Below are 25,000 nucleotides of genomic sequence, written 5' to 3'. Positions count from 1 at the left end.
GTGCTCTTTTATGGCGGTTTTGAAGGAGGGTAGGGAGTCGCACTTTTTGATGGCTGGTGGTGGTAGGGCATTCCACATTTTGGTGGCATAATGGTAGAATGAATTCATCCCCATGTTTGTGCCAAATCTGGGGGGAATGAGATCAGTGGAGCTCCCTCTAGTGTTGTGCCCGTGGGTGTTTCTCACTCTTTTGAAGTACAGTATGGTACAGGTCACTTGAGTATCTTGAAAACCAGGCGCATTGCAAGTTGCTGTGCTCTGTCCTCTACCCTGAGCCATCCCACCCTAGCATCATGAGCAGGGGTTAGGTGAGTCCTATAGGTGTGAGGTCTAGTAGTAGTCTGAGTTTGTTTTGAGAGGTCTGTAGTTTAGATTTGAGTGCCTTTGAGGTGCTAGAGTACCATGAGGTGCATGCATAGTCAATGACATTGGATGAGTGCTCCAGCTAGTGTCCTCAGTGCATTCCCACTGGCCAATAGGGAGATCCTGCCCAAAAATCGTATTCTTTGGTTGACTTTCTTGATTACTCTTGTTGCCATTATCAGTGCCTAAGACATTTTAATTATTGTAGCTAAAAGTAGCAATGCTAAAATATAGAGATATAGAAGTAGATGTCCTGAATTAAAAAGTTTACTTGAGTAAACTAGTACTACTACTTTTTATTTTTGAAAGATTTGGACCGGTGGTCAATACTTCCCCTTTCTGTCCAAGGCCGTATACTGTAGATACTGTAAATGCATTAATATATGATGATGAGGCTGCTCAATGAGTGGCCATGAAATTAATGCTCTGCTAAAGTGTTCAAGGTGTGTTCAAGGTGTTCAATTGACATTTGAAAAGGGCCATGAAGTTCATTCGTGAATTTGTCCTGCTATCTGATAATGGTTCACAGTAGCATTTCTCTGTGTTAAATTAACACTGAGGATCTTACTGTGCTGTTTGTTTTGTCTCACACATGTATTTCTCTTACCGCTGTGGTTTTTCAGATGTGTCCTACTGTATGCACATCTGTATGTATTCATTCCTACGGAGCACATTAGTCGTTCGTCCAAGCGCACGACTACACACATAAGGTCTAATGTGTCCTGTGTGTGTCTGTCTCTCTCCTCTTGTCCTAGCATGTCCCCGTGGCTCCTACAAGATGTCCTCCAGACAACAGGAGTGCTTCCCCTGTCCGGCCAACAGCGTGGCAGAGGATGAGGGTTCTGTGGCATGCACGTGCAAAGAGGACCACTTCAGAACGCCACTGGACACGCCTTCTGCACCCTGCACACGTAAGAGCTAATTATTTATATATTTTTAGGCGGTGAAACCGCCCCTATAAGTGAGGTTTGGATATTTGTACAATTATCCTGCGCTGTGATTGGCCAAAATGTACCCCGCCTAACCCTGCACCGTGATTGGCCAATCACAGTCTATTCAGGACTGTGATTGGCCAGTGTCACATGACACATGTGCATAGCCCTATATAAGAAACCATAACTTTAAAAAAAAACATAAATTTGTTTTTTTTAAGTTATGGTTTCTTCCATCATAAAGAGTGTTTCAATAAATGTATTTATTTTTTTGTACATGATTGGTTGACTCCATTCAGTATTGTGATTAGCTAGCAAGACACCGCCCACTTCACACAGGGTGTGATTGTCTCCGCCGTAGGTGGAGAGTATGTTTTCGCTTCGTCCCGCCGTGTGTGAGCAAACATTGTTAGCCAAGCTAACATTGGTCAAGCTCCACGTGACACGTGTCAATATGTTGACACCAATGCCTTTGATTGGCTAGAGGGACGCATGACGAAATAAAATCCTATAAATAGGTGTGTCACTTCAAAAATCCGTTTACGTTTTTGAAGTGAGGTAAGACAGGATCAATCAGTCTTGATTGGAACAGTACCTTCCAGTCCAAATCACCCGTCCGTGCGTGTGTGTGTCCCTCTGAGAACACCTAACATTGGTCAAGCAAAGGCGCAGAAGGCCAAAGCTAAGAAAGCATACTCATCTACAACAGTAACACAGAAGAGGACTATAGAGTTGAATTGATCCCACAACAAGGCCGAAGTCTTAATACTGTAACAATTGGCCGCCTTGATCAAATACATTATGTAGCACTAGAGAAAACTGACATAGATCAAACACACCAATCAACTGCTGAAACTGTTCAAGACAATGAAGATGAAGAAGACAGACAAGCATTTGAACAAACCAGTCAATTACGACGACTCCCATATGACACATTGCTTCAAGAAGAACATCTTTTAGATGCAGACACTACATATTCAGTCGCCCCTGCAGAACACCAAAAAACACGCGCATTCTACCAAGACGACCCGTTCTACCAAGACGACCCGTGCTATTAAAATAGCACGGGTCTGCTGGCGGAGACTTGTGCTCCGAGGAGCACATTTTCTAGTTTTTATTTTTTTGCTGTATTTGTAGATTTGATGCACGCACGCACTCCCAGTAAGCCAAGGAAGATACTCCTCCTCAGATATAGTGCATGTACTGATGACGTCAGGGATCTCCATATATGGGCATAAAATGGACACTGGTAGATGTACAGATAAACGGGTACTCTGACAAAGCCCCGACACTATGACCCAAACATATCGGTCAGATCAGTGGTGCGACGTAGGTGTGAGGGCCGCACAGCAGCCCGAACCCCAAATCATGAACTCATTGTCCGACCGACTCCTAATTTGAATCGCACATTGAGGTGCCTCTAAATTATGCAGGGCCAAAAGCAATTTCACTTAGACCCATAGCAGACATCACAATGATACAAATGTCACTGTAGCAGAAATGTGATGTTTTTCACTAAATTAGATACAAATGATCTTGGGAACCATGAGACAATGAGAGTCAGAATTTTGATATTACTGTTTGCCTGTAATTGGCTTCCAAAATGTGTGGGAGGGGCCTATTTATAAAACACCATATATACTTGAATGTCAAAGTCAAAGTCAAATCAACCCCTAGAATCACATGTTGAGGCTTCTCTACAGAGCGTACAAAAGCACGTTAACTTCTGCCTATATGAGGTGCCTCAAATGTGCAAAGTTGCACCGTATGTCGTATTAATGCTAATTCCCCCGTAGCCTCACTTGCATCCTGATGCCTGCAACCCACAACAAACACAACCCTGGCTAGGCAACCCAGCCTGGCAAAGATATGCTATGAGTGCCCCTTTCTAGTATTATTTCTTATTAATTGAGTTTTAGCAGGGGTGGTGTATGTGTGTGTGCATGTGTCTGCGTACGTGTGCGTGCCCCCCCCCCCACACCCACACACACACACACACACACACACATACACACACACACACACACACACACACACACATACACACACACACACACACACACACACACACACACACACACACACACACACACACACACACACACACACACACACACACACACACACATACACTCTCTCATTACCATCACACCTGCATCATTCATCATCTCGACATCACGGTAATGATTTATCAATATATATTTATATGAGTATGTCACCCTGTCCTTCAGTCGCCCAGGTCTTCCATTCCGTCCTTCATAGATTGACTATTCATCAGCTCCATTCACCTCTCAGCCTTTCGTCTGATATCAGTCGTTTACCCGTCCTTCACCCTCTATATCACCATCCTGTGCATAATATCCTTACACCCTCCATCTGACATGTCCCCTAAATTTCTTTCTTTCCATCTTTGTTCCTCCCCCCAATTTCTGTCTCTTTCAGTGCTCTTCCCATTATTCTTCATTAACCTCTGCCCTGTTTCTCTAGTATTCCTTGAAAGGAAAATCCATCTTGAAACAAAATTGCCATGTATTTTTTTTTTGTTTTCCTGATCACCTCAGACAGAAGAGTGTGCATTTGTGTGCACAACTAAAGGTCAATACATGCGCCTTCCTGTACTCTGAAAAGATCTCTTTCGGACAGGCTTTCCGAACTAGTTCGGAGAGTCAGGACATCTGGCAGTTCTGACTCTAGTATCAGAAGTTCTGAATTATGTCAAAATGTAGCCTGATTATCAGATTGAAGCTGCGTGGAGCTTCAGTCTGACATTGGCTCCAGTGTAGGCGATTACAAGGGGGAGGGGATTAGAATTGCCCTAAACCAATCCTAAGGGATCCCCACCCCCACCTCCGACTCTCATCGGACAATACATTTTGTACCGAATAAATCCTAGGTTCACATTTACAACACCAGACCAAGAGGCAGTCCACTCAGAGAGTGGGCGGGGTCTATGGTCTGGAACCAGGCTAGTCAAAATGTAGTTCTTTCACCTCGCTTTCCAAAAAAATATATAAAAACAAATGTTTGGACGTCGGAAGGAGCATATTGGCCTAAGTCAGTCAGAACTCTGGTTGGAATAATTTGCCACTTAATATTAGTTAAAAAAAATTAAAATCCTTTAAGAAAAATATGGGAATGCTGATGACAACTGTATGAGTTGTAGGTATTTTGTGGGTTAAATTTCAAAATGTCTATATTGTTTTTTCATACTAGTGTTTATTTTATTAATCTGTTTTTATATTAATGAAATGTATATTTGCATAATTGTATATTCATGTAATTGAATGTTGTTGTTTTCATGCAATATGTTTTGTAAAGTGTTCTGGTATGGACCCCAGTAAGACTAGCTGATTGCATTGGCATCAACTAATGGGGATCGTTTTAAATAATCAAACAAAAAACTCTTGAGTAAAGGCCAATGTCCACTCAAAATGGTCAGATGCGTTCTGTGTGTCTGTTGGAGTCAACAAACAGCCGGTTATGTTATTCAAATTGTTTAGGTCCACTAACCACATGAGCCGTGCGTCTCTGATGATCCAGCCCACTGGTTTTACAACACAATTTGGCCTCCATTCACTTTGTTTTGGATGCAAGCTTTTTTGCTCAGGCATAGTATTGTGAACCAAGCTTGCAGTTTGAGGAAGAGGGTTGAACAAAAACAAAGTCCTGGAAATTCCACTTCCGATTAATTATTATCTTTTGCAGGCCGGGAGGTGAAGACTGTGTTTTCGCCCCTGTCCGTGTGTGTGTGTGTGTGTGTGTGTCTGTGCAGTGTGCATAGTTAAGCTCAGACACCGCTGGACAGATCGCTGTCAAACCTTGCATGCACACTACGTGTAGGCCAAGGAAGACACTCCATGATGACGATTTTTCAAATCGGCCTCATGGTGGCACTATACCATGGCACTTTGCGTTTTGGGCAAAACAATTTAACCGTAGGTTGTACAAACAAAACGTTAGGTCCCACCCTAACTAAATTTCCCACCATATTGCTTATTCTCCCAAACCCAGTTTTTTGCTACTACTCCTACATATTTTGTCCAAAACACACAAATCGGTATACATTGCATGTATCTCTGGAGTAATACGATAAATATGTACAGTATCATTCAGATTGTCCATATTCCATTCCAGTTGGCTATGATTGCCTTCCAATGTTTGAGGCAGGGGCCTACTTTACAAAAAATGCAAAAATCATGAACACAGCCCAAATAATGAGAGAGAGAGAGAGAGTCAAGTCAAGTCAATGTTATTCATGAAGCTTATGTTATTAAAAAACAACCAAAGGCTGACCAAAGTGCTGCACAGCATACAAAGGGGGGGGTTGATGGAGCCTAATAATCAAGATTAAAAAGTACAGTGATGGATCAGCACAATTGTTGACTTGAACTAGTTGCTCACACAGCATGAAGGACAGGACTCTCTGTGGAAAATTGTTTCATGGGCAGTGCTTTTTTTTTTGATTGATTGAATGCTTTATTAACAGTTTGCAAAGACAAGCTCAGTGAAGTGCAGTTCAGTACAAGGTCTGTTAACTCATTGAGTGCCAGAGTCAAACATTCTACGGTCTACTGTTCTCCAGAAGTCATAGGATCATTCATAGGTTGGTTCAATGGCAGTCAATGAGTTAAGAGGATATTAAACGCAAGAAAGCACTACTGTATGGCTTGTTTCCATTTGGGTCCTTTGTACTCAATTAATCGAAACATTTAATGACAGACAAATATACAATACTATGCAAAAACATCAACTTCATCAGAAATCAAAAATAATAAAAATATGTACAGTAAACAGTTTTTTAAACCAGCATTTTCTGGTTTATTCCTTTATAGTGTTAGTCTTCTTTAGCTGTTGAAGGCGAAGCTCAAGCAAACAGCCATGTTTCATTGTGCATTCATAGACTAGAGCAGTGCATCCTTTGTTACAGGAGAGAGTTTGTCAGAACTATCCAAGGGATCAGATATGTGGATAATTTTTTTATGTGGATTTGCCCTTTATCACTGAAGTCTCTGGCCCAGCACCCATCTTAATTTTCCAAATTATGCATTGATCATCCATCTATTTGTTTTTTTCTTAACCAACTTTTATATAACCCTCTTTCGGTCACTTAACATTATGTCCATGCCACTTACGTCTGCTCAAAATGACCCCTCACCCCATTCTCCCTCCTTTACCTTGTACATTTAACCTTCCTCAGTCTTAATATTCTACATCCATTATCCGCTCCTGTACCAATACTATTCTCCTCTTGTATTCCTTCATTCTGACTTCCTTTTTAGTATCTATCCCATCACACCACACCATCCACCATTAACTCAACTCATAGTCAGCCAGTCAGTCACTCTTCCTCCCTCAGTCTTCTGTTTTTATGATAATACCTGCATTACATTTGCCCCCTACTAAACCCATTCAGCCTTTCTTCATGCTCTTACCCATTAAGTGTCTGTCCTCTACCCCCCCCCCCCTTCATTACATTATCCTCCTCTACTTCTCATTAATATTATGACCCCATCTCTCATCCACCTATCAGACAAATATCTCACCCTTCTCCTGAATATACGCACACACGCATGCACACACACACATGACATCCACATTTTAGGACTGCTTTCCTAAAGCCTGAGTTGTAATTTAGTTGCATCCCGTTGTCCCACACCAAAAATAGCAGATCTACAAGCCCACAATGTATCCCACTGCAACGCGTTGTAGTGCCAATCAATGGATTGGCACTACAATGGATTGCCATTGCTCCATTGCGGGAACATGCCATGAGATAGAGGTTTATATTAGTATAAATTGGCATAAGTATAAATTGGCATAACTCCAATCCCAACCCCTAATACCTAACGCCTAAATGCCTGATCCTAACTCTAACCCCAACCTGCATCTTTTGCTAATTGTAAGCCTAGTCCTAAAAATCAATCTTTAACCATAAAACAACCATTTCTCTCGTGAGAACTGACCTCACAATGTCTAGTTCTCAAATTCTACTATGGGGACATTTGGCGCTCACAAGTACAGTAGTACACGCACACGCACACGCACACGCACACGCACACGCACACGCACACGCACACGGACACGCACACACAAACAGGTACACTGTTTGCATGTGCAAATGTAATTATCTCCTTCCATCTGCCCTGAAATTATACTTCCATCCCCCGTCTCTTCCTGTCTGCCCCAACCTCATCCGGTCCTGCCCCCCCCCCCCCCCCCCCCTCCGCCCATACGGAACACCATTCCACTCTAATAGAGATGCAATACAAAGCCAATAAGACAAAGACCAGACAGGGGCAGCCCTATTGATCTCTGCATGCAGAAAGGCCTATTGATATAGCATAGTAATTAGAAGGAATAATGGCCTTCGTACCTTCGGAGTACACAGGGCAATAACATCAAGGGTCACTAGGTATGTGTGTGTGCGATGCCATCTCTGTCTGCGTGTGGATGTGCACACTCGCACACATGTGCACATTCACAAGCACTTGCATGCGTGTGTGTGTGTGTGTGTGGTCATATCCGTCTTTTATAGTTTAGTGTGATCAGTGGGTTTAATTACGCTATTGATCACTGAGCTCTCAGATCCCAGTGTGATAACATTTATAGCAGCCTAATGACCACATTAATTACACTATTGATCCAGTAATTATGATCATCCCCGGGTTCTACTTACCTATTATTATTACCGCGGGGAGAGAGGGGCAGAGCGAGCGAGAGAGCCTTAGAAATTGCGGCTGATGGATGGAGCGAGGCAGAGAAAAAGAGAGAGAGAGGGAGGCTGTTGAGAATTTGAGAGGGTGGGAGGAGGAAACTGAGATAAATTTAGGATGATAATTTCTCGCTGTTGGTCTGAAACCCTGTATGTCCAAAACGGTCGCTTTTCAGGAAATGGGAACAAACAAACCTGTGTTCCATTGGATCCAGGGTATTTATTATTTAGTCACAAGCTATTGTTACTTTTTGTATACTTTTCATTGGTTCAGGATTTATAAAAATCCACAGACACACTTGACCACTTTCACACAAAAGAAATTAGCAAAAATCGCAGATCTACACATTTTGCAACCTTTGTGTGACACCATAGTATGATGAAGTAGGGCATTCATTTACAAATAAAAACTTTAAAAAGTTGAAATACGGAGATACGAGGTTTCTGCCCGACGGCGACGATATGAAATGTGCAGCCTATATTTCAGAGGGATGGATAAAGCAGGAGGAGGAGGTAGAAGATACAGACAGATGGATGTTGAAAGAGACGGAGAGAGTGGAGAGCTAGTGAAAAATGGAGGGGAAATACGAGCGAGAGAGCTGAAAGAGGAGGGCATGAGGAGAGATGAAAAGGGAAATTTGAGGGAGAGCGAGGTAGCGTGCATGAAAGAGGGCCGGGTTGCGAATAAAGGCCCAGCTGTGTGGATGTGTAGCGTGTGTGTTTGTGTGTGTTTGTGTGTGTTTACCCTCTGAATCCCTGATTTCTGGACTTATGTAACTGTGTGACCCTCGAAGCAAAGGCACAGCTGTGGTACTTTGATGTCTTTGACAGTACAGGCAGGGCAGCGCACCTTCATTTATTCATCAGAATGCACAAATACACACACACACACACACACACACACACACACACACACACACACACACACACACACACACACACACACACACACACACACACACACACACACACACACACACACACACACACACACACACACACACAGAGAGAGAGTCAAACTAAATTGATGGGCTTTAATGGACCGAGGCTTGATTCATCATCTGTGTCTTCAAACACGTGGACACATGTCAGTTAAGGAGATTGACTGTCTGATATAAAACAGCCTCCTGACTGACTGGTTCATTGTGCCTTTCATGCTCAAGGTTGCCCGCTGAGTTTGAAATGCTGAAGGGTTGCAATGCAAATGTATTCCAGACGGCATTACGATGACTAATGATGCATCTTGCCTTGAACGGCTATGAAAACTGTCAGAACACTGCAAACATGCTGAATTTATTCCACCTCAGGAACGACAGCCTACATTACATGACTTCCAGTTACGGTTACAGTATGGCAAAGAGTCTTTGGTTGTTATTTGTTTATTTTTTTTATTTTTTGTGGAGTACACATCACGGCCATCAGTGGCCAATTTGTTGAAATAGGTACCTGGTCAGACTGATGTGTAGCACTGTACCATGCAATATTGTGCTGTCCTTTCATAAATCCATGTCTTACTGTATATGTCAATATTTTGCTTATACACAAAGGACATGGGGAGGCTTAGGCAACATATCATAGCTGACAGGTTGGATAAGTATACAGTACAAGTAAGACGCGCGAACGTGGGAAGCGAACGCAAAAAAAAAAATGAATGAAAAAGAAATATTAAAAAAAAAGTAACAAAAAAAATATATATATATACAAAGAAATTCTGCGTTAAAAGGAGCATCTTAGAAAAATACAAATTCACAAAAAAAAAGCTTTGAATGTTTTTGAACAATTCAACAAAGTGTTTGAAGTGCCTGTTTCACCCACTTCCGGGGGGCGGAGCCAAAATCCGAGCCCGAAGTATTTGTTCGTAGACCCCCACTTAGGGGGGGTAGAAAAAGTTTCGGAGCGATTCGGGCACTTTTCATTTAACATGGGGTTTCAATGGGGAGTTTTTAGGAGCCTTCTCCGGGGCGTGGCTTCCGGGGGAAGGGGCGGGCTTAAACGCAACCTTGACAGGTGTGTTCAGTTTTCAAAGACCTTTAATTTGATGTATGGTACGTCTATATTGGACATTTACTTGGCTGCACACAGGCAGTGCACACAATAGTGCACACAGACACACACACACACAGATACACAAGCCGAGCACGGTGTCATAGTAAGCTCCACTTGCGCGGAGGCGCGCCTTCGGCGCGCCTCCTTCCGCTGCGTTCGCAATTATTCCAGACATAATATTGTATTATTATTATTATTATTATTATTAGAGATGAGTTAGAATCTTTAAATCATCACATTTTCAAAAGCTTATCAACTGTTCCAAAGCTGGCTCTAACCACAGAAGCATGGATGGCATCCACGGTTATAACAGTACTGTTATTATAGGCTATGATGGTATCATCGTGATTTGTTCTGCAGTGCCTATTTTTGTGCAGTACCATTTTATTTTAATGATCCATTCCAGTAACAGAATTCCATTTCTCTCTCTTTTTTGTTTTCCCCCCGAGGGTCTGGTCAGATATTCGAGGAAAATATGGCAGAACAATAGAATTTTCTAATTTGATATCAGCCAAATTTGATACCGATCAGTCATGCACGTCCCTAATAATAGCTGTGGTCCAGGTCTAGGGGACTGCATGCATCTGTCATGTCATCTTTGTGATATCAGATCGGGTTCATTGTTCCAGTTGAGTTCAAAATGATTTTCCACAGCAGCTCACCTGCATTTGCTGTTTGTAAGTGAAGGATTTGTTCCACACAACACAATTGACTCTGGTAATGGACAAACTGGATCAGTGTTTTGTACACAAGCACTGTAGCATTGTTGGCACTGCCTTTGTTGATAGAAATTACTTTTCATCTCTCTCTCTCTTTCTTTTTTCTTATTTGTTTGTTTTCCAATCAGAGTAAGATTATGAGATCTGTGATTAAAGAATTTGCACATTGAAAAGGGATTTGGGGAGAGAACACCATTACTTTTCTACTCAGTTTTTTGAAACAGACACAGAGACCACATCACGGCCAGTCTTCCACGACCTTCACTGGCTCCCAGTAAAACACAGAATCGATTTCAAAATACTGATCGCCACCTACAAGGCCCTCAACAACCAGGCTCCCCTGCTACCTCTCTGACCTCCTCCAACGCCACGTCCCCTCCCGCTCCCTCAGGTCTGGTAATGCCAACCTCCTGGAAATCCCCCCCAAAACAAACAAACGCACCTGGCGTGACGGGGCTTTTTCAGTTGCAGCCCCCTCCCTTTGGAACTCACTCCCACCTCACATCAAAGCCGCCCCCACCCTTGCCGTTTTCAAAGCCTCCCTCAAAACCCACCTTTTCCGACTCGCTTTCCCCGCCTAACTCAAATCAAATCTCCCTTTCTGCCTTTTAGTCTTAGCTTAATGTTTTTCTCTTTGCACAATGTTTTGCATTCTAACTATTTCTCTCCTAATAAAGTTGTTTATTTTGATTTGTTTTGTAAAGCAACTTTGGGCGCTATATAAGTGTGATGTTTTATTATTATTATCATAGAGACAGAAATACACTCTCATACACCACTGTTTCTCAACCAGTGGTCCGTGGACCACTAGTGATTCATTCAGAAATATGTTCAAATAATCATACAATAAATGCACAAAATCTCTGTTCGTACATATGTACGTCTGTATGTTCGAAATATGCTTGTGGTCCAGAGATCAAAAATGGTTGAGAACCACTGACATACAGACACACAAATAATCTGTACCAGATGCAGACAGACTGGCTTTAGCCGTGGCATCAACTCCAATGTTTTTCGTGTCACAGCATCATCTGTAATCGCTATCCCACAGCAATCCAATACAAGTCTTATACAGCCCTCCTGCCAGATGCTTGAACACCTCAACAATGCCACACACTCCACTATTATCCTGGTAGGCCCTTCTTGTTAGCTCGGGGGTCAATTGTTTCTCATCAGATTGATTGTTCTGTCAAATGGAATCGTAAGTAAAACAGATTAGCTTGGTCTGACGTGCAATGTGATCCCATTCAATCGCACCCTAGTAATACCCAATGCACTGATAGCATTCAGTGATTAGTCAGATTTCATGTACCTTGAAATTCATGCATTCATGGAGGTAACATAAAGTTCATACAGATTTCCAGTAATATAATGTAGTATCCATATAATATCCATAATATATCATATGGATGTGGATATCCTACAATAAAATGAATAAACCTCTGTCTGTCCAGAACCACGTTTTCTCCTCAGTAGATTGTCCAATTGATCTGAACTTTGACACACAGGGATTGACCATTGGCACATGAAGAGAGTCCTCACAGAGTATGGGATCTGTAGTCGACATGTTTGCAGTCCCATAGCCCGGATGGACGGTGGGTGTAAATGACTAGTATCATAGTATTTTCATCCTTTAATTATGTGTAGGGTTGCCCGGCATTATGTGCTCTTTTTCAACCATGATCCACATAAAGCAGTTTAATAAGAATACACCGACATCAAGTGCTTGGGTGGCGCAGTGGTAAAATACCTCCCCACCACCACATTTATACAAACACAATTGGCCCGTGTTTGGGAGAGGGAAGCCGGGCGGGGAGGGTGATATTTGTCACTTCACGTACTCTTGTGTTTGGGGGGAGAAGGCACCGTGCCCTCCCGGTGGGGGCCCCTCACTGGCAGGTGAGCCAGTAGGGTACAACAGCAGTGACACATGTGTGTGAGGAGGAATTAAGTTGGTCATTGGCCAGGAAGTGGTACTACCTCTGTGCTTTCAACCAGCCTTCAAACTACCTCGATCACAAAGTATATAGGGTTTAAGCGGGTAACCATCTCTAAACTAAACCTATACATTACACTAACCGTTTGATTGGTGGTGGTCGAACACAGGCTGGGGGTAAGTGCTGTCTGAAGGCGCTGACATAGTGATAAGTAGTCATAAGGGCGCCTACACTGTGTGGGCGGACCAGGGACGGACAGTCCGCAGTCGTTTGCATTTCATAGTCCAGTTATTTGTCAACAAGGTTTCCGTCCGGTTTCAACAAGGTCTCGATCAATTTCCAACTTTTCAAACGTTCGCATAATTTTCCATAGTATTGTCGATAAATGCAATCAATTTATTCCTTTTCAGGACACCAATCGTGTTCTGTTCTCACGTTACAGTAAATATCAATATGTTTCACTGCCCTGTTTTTGAGCAATTGCAAGTTAAAATCATGCAAAAATCATTATATTAACCAAGACAGAACAGCTGAAACAGCTTTTCCCTGCGATTGTACTTGTCGTTGTGAAAAACAGTTTAATGCTAAGCCATGGTGGTACATGAATTGTATACACCAGGGGTCTTCAACGTTTTTCAGCCCAAGGACCCCTTAGGTGAGAGAGAGAGATGAAGCAGGGACCCCCACTACATATATATAAATTGTGTTGAAGTCAGATCAAACTTTTTCAAAGATTTCATAGATAGCTTCATAGACTTGTTTGACAGCACTGTCAAGCGTTGTGTTGGATCCATGTTAATGTGTATTTCTCAGACATTTAACCACTTAAACTGTCAATACTTAGTAAACTTGACCTTTCACTCTGTACTTGGTCTGTTCTTCTTTCCCTCTACACCAAACCTCTTTGCCGAAAATAGCCGATCTACAAGCTCATAGCGCTATGAGCTTGTATATCTGCTACATTTGAATAGCCAAAGAAATCTTAAAATGACACAGATGCGTTCCTGTATTGAATGGGTTAACCGAGATTGCTGGTCACGCTACACCACTTGTGGGTCTAGCACAAAACGTTCAGCCTTAACAATGTCACACTCTGTACCTCGCCAACCTTTTTCGCTCCTTTGCTCCTCACCCAGGTCCCCCCTCTCCGCCCAGAGACCTGGTCTACACCCTGAAGCAGTCCACGCTGATCCTGGAGTGGGCCGCGCCGTCCGACGCGGGAGGCAGGGCCGACCTGACGTACAGCGTGGGTTGCAGGCGGTGCGTGGGGCCGCAGTGTGAGCCGTGCGGGGCCAGCGTGGGCTTCGTGCCCCAGCAGGTGGGCCTGACGGAGAGGACGGTGACGGTGGTCAATCTCCCCCCCAACACCAACTACACGTTCAGCGTGGAGGCCCTGAACGGAGTGTCGGAGCTGCTGCCCAGCAAGAGGTTCTACACACAGGCCAACGTGTCCACCAGTCTACCTGGTGAGTAGGACATTGGTTACTTTAATTCATGAACACTACCTCTGACCAGTGGTGGAAAGTAACTAAGTGCATTTACTTAAGTACTGTACTTAAGTACAATTTTGAGGTATTTGTACTTTACTTGAGTATTTCCAATTTCCAATACTTTTACTTCTACTCCACTACATCTCAGAGGCAAATATTGTACTTTTGCTCCACTACAATTATTTGAAAACAGATATAAATTATGATATTATGAAACATACATTAGCCACTTTAGCCATATTTTATACCTAGGCTATTTGAAAGTAGCCGATCTACAAGCTCACAACTTCTCAGATCTTCATAACACCGGTAGCAGTCTTCAGCAGGCCATTTAGCTAGGGGCCCGAAAAAGCACTTAGCCAAGTAGCCCTGCAGACCAACTCTGCGGCAACGCTATCTGGGGGAGATCAACTGTGAATACACCGTGCGTGCGGCGGCGTGCGCACACTCACACACAGAGACACACACACACACACACACACAGACACTTAACATGCATTCATTCCTCTCTTAATGTGGTATGCATATTTTTGAAGAGCTCGTTTACTCAGTTTGTTTGCCAAGCACATCTGAAATGAACCAAATCCTTCATTTGGAAATACTGAAAAAGAATATAAACTCCTAAGAAGCAAGGGACTATAAGAAAAAGATAGAGTGAAAGAGAAATAGCCCCGGTAGAGAGAGAGAGAGAGAGTGCAGTCGAGGGGAGAATGAAAATAAGAATGAGAAAGTGTGTTTTGTACCCTAATTGGTAATTAGCATGGAGAAATGTGTTGCATTATGAATGAAGAGCAGCATAAATCACAGCACAGTGTTGAGATGACAGCGGCACTCTGCTAGTTTGAAGTCATTTAAGTTCAGTTGTCACGATGAGTCCATTATGACAGCAGAGAGAGTCGGAAGAGATGCACTTCAGGGCGGAAGGGGGTGTGTGTGTGTGTGTGTGTGTGTGTGTGTGTGTGTGTGTGTGTGTGTGTGTGTGTGTGTGTGTGTGTGTGTGTGTGTGTGTGTGTGTGTGTGTGTGTGTGTGTGTGTGTGTGTGTGTGTGCGCGCGCGCGTGAGTGTGCGTGTTTGTGTTGGGAGTTTCAGTACAGGGTATGACAGAATGACAGGCCTGGTTTGTGAGTGATTGGCCAGGTGAGTTTGGACAAACACAAACTGGAGAATGTGATTTGTTTTGTATCCATGTAGAATGCAACCATACTCTGAACTGAGTGTGTGTGTGTGTGTGTGTGTGTGTGTGTGTGTGTGTGTGTGTGTGTGTGTGTGTGTGTGTGTGTGTGTGTGTGTGTGTGTGTGTGTACGCACATGGATTGAGAGGGTGGATTAAAGGAGATTGAGGTTGAGTATGTACTGTACAGTATATAGTGTGTGTGTGTGTGTGCGTGCATGTGCGCGTGCGCACGTGTGTTATTTGTGTGCTCGGATGTGCCCCAGATTCTCTTGCTGACCAAATGTTCAGATAGAAGGTTATGTAAGCATAACATCTGGACTACAGTACATGGTGTGTTCAGACGTTGACTTGATTTGATTTGACTTGGATCTCTTTTAGCCCATTGGCTAATCTTCCAAGAGTCCAGTCCACATAAAAAACATAACATTACAGCATGCAATAATGATAAAAACAACAACCAAGTATTACAGCATAGACATAAGGCGTTTGAAGAACTGTGAGCGTAATGTGTATTTGCATGTCAATGGACATTTACAGTTTTTGCCCATTTTCAACTTTATTTCCATTAGTTAGTCATGAGGTGGTGTTAGAAATGTTAAAATCTTCTCCCCTGTGGTTCATGGGTGTCAAACTCTAGATTTAAATAGTTATTAAAACCATATGAAATTAATAAGGAAGTAAATGATTTAAGTAGATAAAATATATTTTTATTGCAGCTCTGCACGGTAATAGAGAGCAAGGCTTGCACCTCCGGGTCTCAAGCATTATCAAAATCTTCCCTTTGTATATATCAACTTCATTGTTCGGGACAGTCTAAGATGCCATTGACCAACAAAATAACAGAGACGTCTCTCTTCATAAAGAATAATAATAACAATCATAATACCGTAAAGCAAAATGACACTTTGGTAGAGGTTTGGGTTGTGTTGTTACCATGCTGTGATGTAACTCCAAATATTGGCAAGACGATAAAAACAATCAAACAACAACTTCATGGCAAGGTACTGTAGCTGTAATCTAAGAAAAACCTTGAACAGCAAAATAACTTGCATTCCTGTAAGGAGTGTAACTGTCTACTTACTGTATATATAAGATGTACTTTTCCACTTTTTAATGAACTAAAAACTCTTGCCTCTCTGTCTCAAGACATATGTTCATTCTCACTTTTTAATGAGCTGCATGGCCTTTAAATGAATTAGATATAGGTTTTGCAGAAAATGTAATACACATTTTCTTACCTGCACCTGCAAAATGTGATTACACACGCACTTCTATTGGAGTTCATTTCGACTATACCACACAAATCTTTATTTGTCAACATTTTGTATGAATATAGTTTTTGTTAACTTTTATAGCAATGTAGTTATCACTATAAAACAGTGTTCTTCCACAGTGGTGTGTCTGTTAACGTTCACGACACCAATGCTCTCTGTATTGAGGTGGCAGCCTTAAAGGACAACTTCATCCATTTTCAACCTGTCTTTCTTACAATTTGTCCTCACGAATATGTTCATTATAAAATAAATTTTTGTCTACTTGGTCTGTGACTCAGAAGAGGGCTTAGAACTGCTGTGGACAGTTCACAAAACCCGCCTACCAGTGACATCATCGATGGGGAATCCAAGCTAATAAAAACTGCAGGCTTTCTATTCCTGGAAAGTTAGTATGCTATAATAGAAGCCATTGTTCCCGTATTAATAAAAAACAAACCCGCCTACCGATGATGTCACTGGAACTGTCCACAGGCCTCCTCTGAGACACAGACCAAGTACAAAAATAGCACCATATTATAATGAGGTCACACTCTGTACCTCTGTATAATGAAGACGGTCGAAAATAGGTGAAGTGGTCCTTTAAGTGATTCTCAACCTTTTTCATTTCAAGGACCTCCAGACCCCCAATTGATATGCATTTGTCCACAGACAAAATTTTTTTTTTTTACCAAATCACAGAGGATACTCATCTCTGGGACCCCAATCTACATTGTGAAATCTTCAGTGTTAATTTAACTCTGAGAGTATACTGTACAAATGGAACCATTATGGCTTACTTTCTGAGCTACAGACCCATAAGGGTCCATTTGGTGCAAAAATTAATCATTTAGCTGGGACCCCCTGGAACCCCCTCAAGGACCCCTGGGGTTCCCCGGACCCCTCTTAGAGAACTATTGCGGTATGTGACTGTCTGTCAGTAAGACCAATTTCTCCATCAACATTGACCTTCAGTGTCATTGACCTTCAGTTCACATTCTCAAACCACACACATCAATGATATGCAGGTTTAATACCTGAAATAACTCAAAATGATCACAGTTCCTTGATTTGTTTCATCAAAATGTTTCTCTTTCTCTCCTTTATTTTCTTGTTTTTTTTGTTGCTTTCTCTCTGTCTCTCTCGTCACTCTCTCTTTCTCCTGTCTCTCTCTTTCTTGCTTTCACTCTTTTTTTAATCTCTTGTCTTGTCAGCTGTTGTCACGGTGTTGCTGTGCCATTTTATGGATTATTGGGGTGTGTGTGTTGTTCCTCTCGATGCTCATCCAGAGGGATTGGACATAGAGGCTAGGAGAGTGTTTTCAAAGGGGCTTGACCAGACTTAATGTGTCAGAGAGGGGTTAGGCTGACATTTGGACTGTTTTTTTCTGTTTGCGGCGTGGTTGAAGATCAAGCTGTCTAGAACAGGGTTTACCTATACAGTTAGTGTATACAGTACGGATGTATGTCTTAAAAGTAGACCGGTCACAGCTCACTGCAACCACCTTGGGCGGAGGCGACCATGCAGTTATAGGGGATCAGTGGAGTCAGGAGGGAGATTGAACCGGCCGCGCCATACCTCCCAAGCCACTGCTGCCCTGGTAGATTAAAGCATTGTTTTGGAAATATCCCCTTAAGGGGTGTCTAGTGGCATATAGCCTGTCATTGCACTGACCCCATACTCTGAGCGGAAAACATTATCTCTCCATTTTTTTTGCATAATGTATAGGGTAACATTATTTTTTGTGCGTTTGTAACTGGACAGTTAGACAATATTATCAGTGTTCTTCTCAGACCAGAAACTGACCAGCTAACTATAACCCCCAAGCCTTCTCACATGCTTTTAGTGTGTGTGTGTGTGTGTGTGTGTGTGTGTGTGTGTGTGTGTGTGTGTGTGTGTGTGTGTGTGTGTGTGTGTGTGTGTGTGTGTGTGTGTGTGTGTGTGTGTGTGTGTGTGTGTGTGTGTGTGGTGGGTGGGTGGGTGGGTGGGTGGGTGTGCGTGCGTGCGCGTCTGCCTTGAGTATATACACCATCAAAACTCACTGACCTTTATAAATATTGCAGCAGGGATTTGGAACAAAGCAAACACAGGCCCCATCTCTCTCTCTCTCTCACACACACACACACACACACACACACACACACACACACACACACACACACACACACACACACACACACACACACACACACACACACACATGCGCTCCCTGTATCTCATCATCTCCATATTACGCTTGGTTCTTTTTTTATCCTCTCCTCTCCCTCTATTTCACTCTCTTCTTTCACTCTATTTCCTCTACCATTTACCTCTCTCATCATCATCCCCTGCTCTGTCCCTTTCTTTTCTATTCTTAGATAGTCATTTCTCTATCTCTCTGTTGCCCTCTACTTCCACTTTTCCTCACTCTATACCCCCATAATAACTTCCTCCCCCCTCTCTCTATCTCTTCCTCGTTCTCTCTCTATTCACCTCCTCCCTCCCCCTCTCTGCATCCGCTGTGTTGTTCCATATTTGGTTTCCGTGTCCCCTGTAAGCTTGTTAGCAGTGGGCGAGGTAGGGCAGTGTGTCCGGAGCTCCTCAGCTTAAGTCTAAACCATTCAGGGAGTATTGGTGTAGGGACCAGTGTTTAAGAGCACTCTCTTAACCACTTAAAGCTGCAAGAGAAAAATAGCAGACCAATTACAGAGCCAAAGATCAAGTTTATTGAGGATTTAAAAGGTTGAATGCCTGAAAATACACCTGAACATGAATCCAACATTAAATAGAAATGATGTAAAATAATGAACAACATTTAATTTTCACAACACTGACAGTGACGATAGTGACGTCAAACAAGTCTATGAAGCTATGAAAGGTTTAATCTTCAACACAATTTTATACAATTACAATATATTACAATATGTAGTGCTTCATCTCTCTCTCAGCTGAAAAACGTTGAAGATCCCCTATATGCTATATACAAATACACTTACCTTGCCTTGCCTCAATAGAACAGCAGGATGCCACCTCCAACCACCACAGTTGTGTTATTTATATTGTATTAACATAATCTACCATGCTTTATTGACTAAAAAAGTTATGGGTTGCAGCTTTAAGTCCTATTTTCACATTTTGTTTTGAAAATAGCCAATAGAAACTCTGGTCACTGAACGCACAAACACACACACACACACACACACACACACACACACACACACACACACACACACACACACACACACACACACACACACACACACACACACACACACACACACACACACACACACACACACACACACACACGTGCGTACACACGCACGCATGCACGCACGCACGCACGCACACACTCACGCACACACACACACACTGTGGCATATCCACTTACTTGTGTACACCACTCATTTAATTGGTAGGCCTTTATCGTGGCAATAAAATCTTGACCATCTTGACCCAGACTTCAAAACATTTAAACCAAATATTTTGAATTCCGTTTCATTAATTGTTTTGGGAGCAGAGTTTCCTCACAATAGCAGAAAGGACTTTTTTTTCAGGAGGAAGAGAGCGGGCTAGAGGGATGAAGGTTTATCAGAACCCTACAGACTGGGGTCGGGGGGTGGGGGTTGTAGGGGTGTAGGGAGGGATGGATAAAGGGGAGAGGGGGATGGAGAGATGGCCTTGGAGTTGCGGATGAAGACAGGCTATGGGGTCGGGTAAATGGGGGCTCCGTTTTGCCCAAAGGCTCATGGGGCCTTTTATCCCGCTGTGGATTATGGTGTGTGTGTGTGTGCAAGCGTGTGTGCATGCGTGTGTGCATCTCCGTGCCTCTGTTCATGCATGCATCATGCCATGTGTGTACAAGGGCGCTTAGCATGTATGTGCCTTTTCATGCCTGCGTGTCATGTGCTGTATGTATTATGTCACGCTTGATTGGTGGATGAATATGTGCAGGAAATAAATGAATGATGGCATGCCTTTGTGTGTGTGTGTGTGTGTGTGTGTGTGTGTGTGTGTGTGTGTGTGTGTGTGTGTGTGTGTGTGTGTGTGTGTGTGTGTGTGTGTGTGTGTGTGTGTGTGTGTGTGTGACCCCTCCAACAGCTATACAGGATCCCATCAAATGTGCCCTGGTTGCCAGTGGCATATGGACGGCCCTTTAGTGGAGGCAGAGAAGAAAAAGAGAGGGTGGGAGGAGAGTGGATGAAAGGTGGGCAAGGAAGGATGGAGGGATGGAGCTGGAGGAGGAGGGGTGGGTCAGGGAGGAGCAGGGATTGGCATTTCAATATCCTGAGAGGATTATTGGTCTGGCTTTAGCTGACGGGTCCCTGTAGAGCTGCATAGGGCTGCTGCGAGGTGGGGGTGGGGAGGGGGGGGGGATGCAGGGAGGTCAGGCGAGAGGAGGAGAGGCGATGAGGGAAAGGATGGACTGACCAAGTGGCAGAGGGGAAACAAGAGGCTTTTTTTTTTGAGCCCATGGGAACAGAGCTTGCTTCCAGAATGTGGACCAGTGCTAAAAAGGGATACTGTAGTGTATACACTCCAATCCAATCCACTTTATTTATAGAGCACATTTAAAACAGCAGTGTTGAACCAAAGTGCTGTATACACTCGGTAAAATAAATACTAAAATATACAAGAGCAAAACAATGCACAATAAACAGGGCAACATATAGACACAATGCGTAGTGGAAACAGCAACTCTCTGTCTGAATTTTCGGTGAGTTTTCAAACGTGATTTAAATACAGGCATGGTTTGAGACACTCTAACATGGGGTGGAAGCTCGATCCACAGTTTGGGGCGCTACGGCGGATAATTATATATCTCATACACACATACACATACATTAATGTAAAGCTGAGAGTGTACAAATGAACCAAACATTCGATACCTATAACTGATCATTTACTTAGGGACCCCCTGGAATCCCCCGAAGGACCCCGGGGGGTCCCTAGACCCCACGTTGAGAACCAGTGAACCACAATGTTCTAAATGTGCTGCAGTTATAGACGGTACAAGGAAGAGATTGAGACATTCAATTAATGAATAGCATGGAGAAGCAAAGAGAGGGAGAATGAGGAGAACGTGGGAGGTGTCGAATGTCACACTATAATAAACTGTGAGCCTTCCAGTCGTATTCTTGAATTGAGCCGAGAAGAGACGAGCTGTGTTTTTGAGTGTGAATTAATTTGGGAGCGTGTCTCCTTTAAGGAAGCAACAAAGGGCGGGGAAAAAACATTCTGTTAGTTTGTGCTCTTAATGAATTGGCAGCTTAACTATCAGCGCTGAGAAAAAGTCTATTTCATTGAGTGTGTAAGAGAACCCTGGCTTTCTTTCTGCTCTTAACACCCCTCCTTCCATCTCTCCTTTCCACTGCTTGGTGCGCGGGGGCGTTTGGATCCTTTTGCCTTCTTAATTAGAAGTGATGGGTAGGTGAAGCTTCAGCGGGCACAAAATGAATAGAGTCATCAAGCTACTTTTCAGGACTGTAGCCCAGCCACTTAAGATGCATTGTCACCCTGTGATGGGAATTTTAATTGCCTACCTCTCAGCTTATAATTGGAGACTATGAAGAGGCTCATTCAGGGCTCTTTAGTGTGGGGTGCTGTTAGGTTGGTGTACAAGCTTGTGTGTGTGTGTGTGTGTGTGTGTGTGTGTGTGTTTTTTTGGGGGGGAGGGCGTTATTGTTGCCGCAGGAATTGTAGCGATCGTTCAGCAACAGGAAAACAAAGCTGGGAGGTAAATGGTGACAAACGCCTAAATGCTCACATACAGATACACTCACAAAGACACATACTCTCTCACACACACACACACACACACACACACACACACACACACACACACACACACACACACACACACACACACACACACACACACACACACACACACACACACACACACACAAACACAACATGAGCTTATCCCAGTAATCATAGTGCAATGCGGGGATGGCCTGGAGGGCTCTCTTTGATGAGCATCCATTGACATGGTGAAAACGGAACCTTTTCATCTGGATAAGAAGACCAGAATTTTTTTTTTTCTTTTGCTACTTCAGTTCAAAGTCCCCCTTGCCTTTCCTTTTTTTTTTTTTACATTATTTATATTTTCAGTGGAGGTCTTTATCGTGCCACAGTCAAGTGTGTGTGTGTGTGTGTGTGTGTGTGCCAGTGTGGGTGAATAGGTTGGCTTGTTTATGTTGTCAGGACGATGCACTCTGCTGTGTGTGTGTGTGTGTGTGTGTGTGTGTGTGTGTGTGTGTGTGTGTGTGTGTGTGTGTGTGTGTGTGTGTGTGTGTGTGTGTGTGTGTGTGTGTGTGTGTGTGTGTGTGTGTGTGTGTGTCTTGAGTGAAGGAGGTGGGTTGAGAGGTTGTCTGAATGATAGGTTCTCATCTTTGGCAGATCACAGTATGAGGGTGACAGTTCAGCTACAGTTCATATAATCATTAAGCACCCCCCCCACCACACACACACACACACACACACACACACACACACACACACACACACACACACACACACACACACACACACACACACACACACACACACACACACACACACACACACACACACACACACACACACACACACACAGGCACATGCTCTCGCTCTCACACATCCAAACATTCTGATATGCTCACTTTTACCTCAGTTTAATCAAAAACCTTACCACACACGTGTGTGTGTGGGTGTGTATGTGTAGGGGTGTGTGGGTGTGGAAGCCAGAGTGCTTTAGATTCAGTTCCTCTCCATTTGTATTATTAAACAGTGCTTCTCTTTTAAAGTGTACTACTCTACTCCTCTGCTGTATTTTATCCTTCCCTCAGTCAATTGTGATGAATTTCTATGTGAACTTTTCGTTATTCTCCAACCTCTTTGATTGAGCCTATGCTGTGTGGTTTCTTTGGGGTTGTCAGGTGGTAGGGGAAGAGACTGTTTATGTGTGTATGAGAGAGAGACTGTGCGTATGTTTTGGTTTGTTTTAGCTGTCTAGCCTTTTTACCCTGTCAGGCTGGATAGAGCTCGTTCCATCTCGGCTGCCAAACTCTTGCAGCAGATTTGATTCGGCTGTAGCGTGTGTGTGGTGTCTTATCTGTTTCTGTGTGTTGTTTGTGTCTGTGTGGGGGTGGAAGCTCCTCCTCGGGCGAAGTCTGTCTGGCTTAATGGTGGTGCTGTGATCAGGCTATGCCTGTGTCTTGAGGCTAATACAATGCATTAGTTCTTTTTTGGTCGCAGTCAGAGTGGTTGTGTGGTATCTGGACAGTATGCAAGTAAAACCCTCATAACATAATGTACAAATCTAAAACCATATGTTTGCTTCACAAGTCTACTAGGAGAGCTTATTCAGAGGTGGCTGATGGCCCTAGCCAGGTGAGGGGGTGGAATTAGCATTACCAATTGGGGAGACTGAATGTCTGGACATTGTCTCCACTCCCTTCCTCCAGGCACTTGAATGATCAAAGAAGTTGGTCAACAGCTGGTGGGGGGATTCTCTGCCACCCAACCACCTGTGTTCTAATGCAAATGTGAAATGCAGTGCATAAAAGTAAACTGAAATAGACTTGAGATTAGTACTGCCAGGCCGAGAGGCTGTCAGGGAGCTCCCTGGCTCTCTCTGCTATGCTGTTATGATGCTGTTAGAAGAGGTGAGCATGGAGAGAGGCTATTTTTTGGCTGGAACAATGGAACCATCTGGACCTGCGCTCAGCTTTCTGCTGGGTGCGTGGACATTGAGATATAGACTACGAAAGCAGCATTATCGGGTGGAGCACTGAACATTCGGGACAAGAGGTTGTATTTTAGTGATAAAGTGGTTTAAACTACGGAGCATTATTTTTGTTGCCGTGTGTAAAAGTGTGAAGTGAGGACTTTGTTTAACTTTCTGGTCTCTGGGGTTTAATGTGGAGTTTTTTATTTTCGTTGAGTATGCTGAAGTGTGTTTGAGGGCGATTCCCTTATATTTTTATGTGTAACATTGTATCCCAGAGTTTAAGACAACAGAAAGGCCTGCGCACTGATTAGGGAATTTAAGATGCATTTTGACTGGTGTTTTTATTTTCGAGACATGGTTATGATGAATTGAAGAAGTGGTAGAAAGAGAAAGTTCAGCACCGTATTGATGTATTTTCTGTGAATATTTTTATTTTGAAATTTAAGGTGAATCACTGTATGACTATTGTGTAATTTTGAAGCCTGTATCTAAGTTGCTCTTTCTGATGTGTTGTTTGTGTTGAATCTACTGAATGTCTTCTTTGTTTAAGTTTCAGCCATTGATTGGTCTTGGGGGGTGTAAGTTGGAGGATGTTGTTTTTTTATGTTTTTCTTGCAAACTGTTTTATTTAATATACCTGGTTGCGAAAGAAGTTTAATTCTTTCGTGGGGGGAATAGTTGTGT

At 43.1% G+C, this 25,000-nt stretch overlaps 1 protein-coding gene across 1 annotated transcript in view; it reads left to right on the top strand.

The window, feature by feature from the left end:
* The window catches only part of epha10 (EPH receptor A10), a gene marked incomplete at both ends in the record, with an annotated part of 187,590 nt that overhangs the window by 117,984 nt on the left and 44,606 nt on the right, over window positions 1–25,000 (top strand). Inside the window, 2 exon segments of the mRNA XM_080442476.1 lie at window positions 1,119–1,274; window positions 13,846–14,175. Coding sequence (XP_080298602.1) covers window positions 1,119–1,274; window positions 13,846–14,175 — 486 coding nt within the window.

The sequence above is a fragment of the Gymnoscopelus braueri genome, assembly GCF_963280865.1.
Source record: "Gymnoscopelus braueri genome assembly, chromosome: 11".
NCBI classification, from domain to species: Eukaryota; Metazoa; Chordata; class Actinopteri; order Myctophiformes; family Myctophidae; genus Gymnoscopelus; species Gymnoscopelus braueri.
This window is presented reverse-complemented; position numbering and strand designations above follow the sequence as displayed.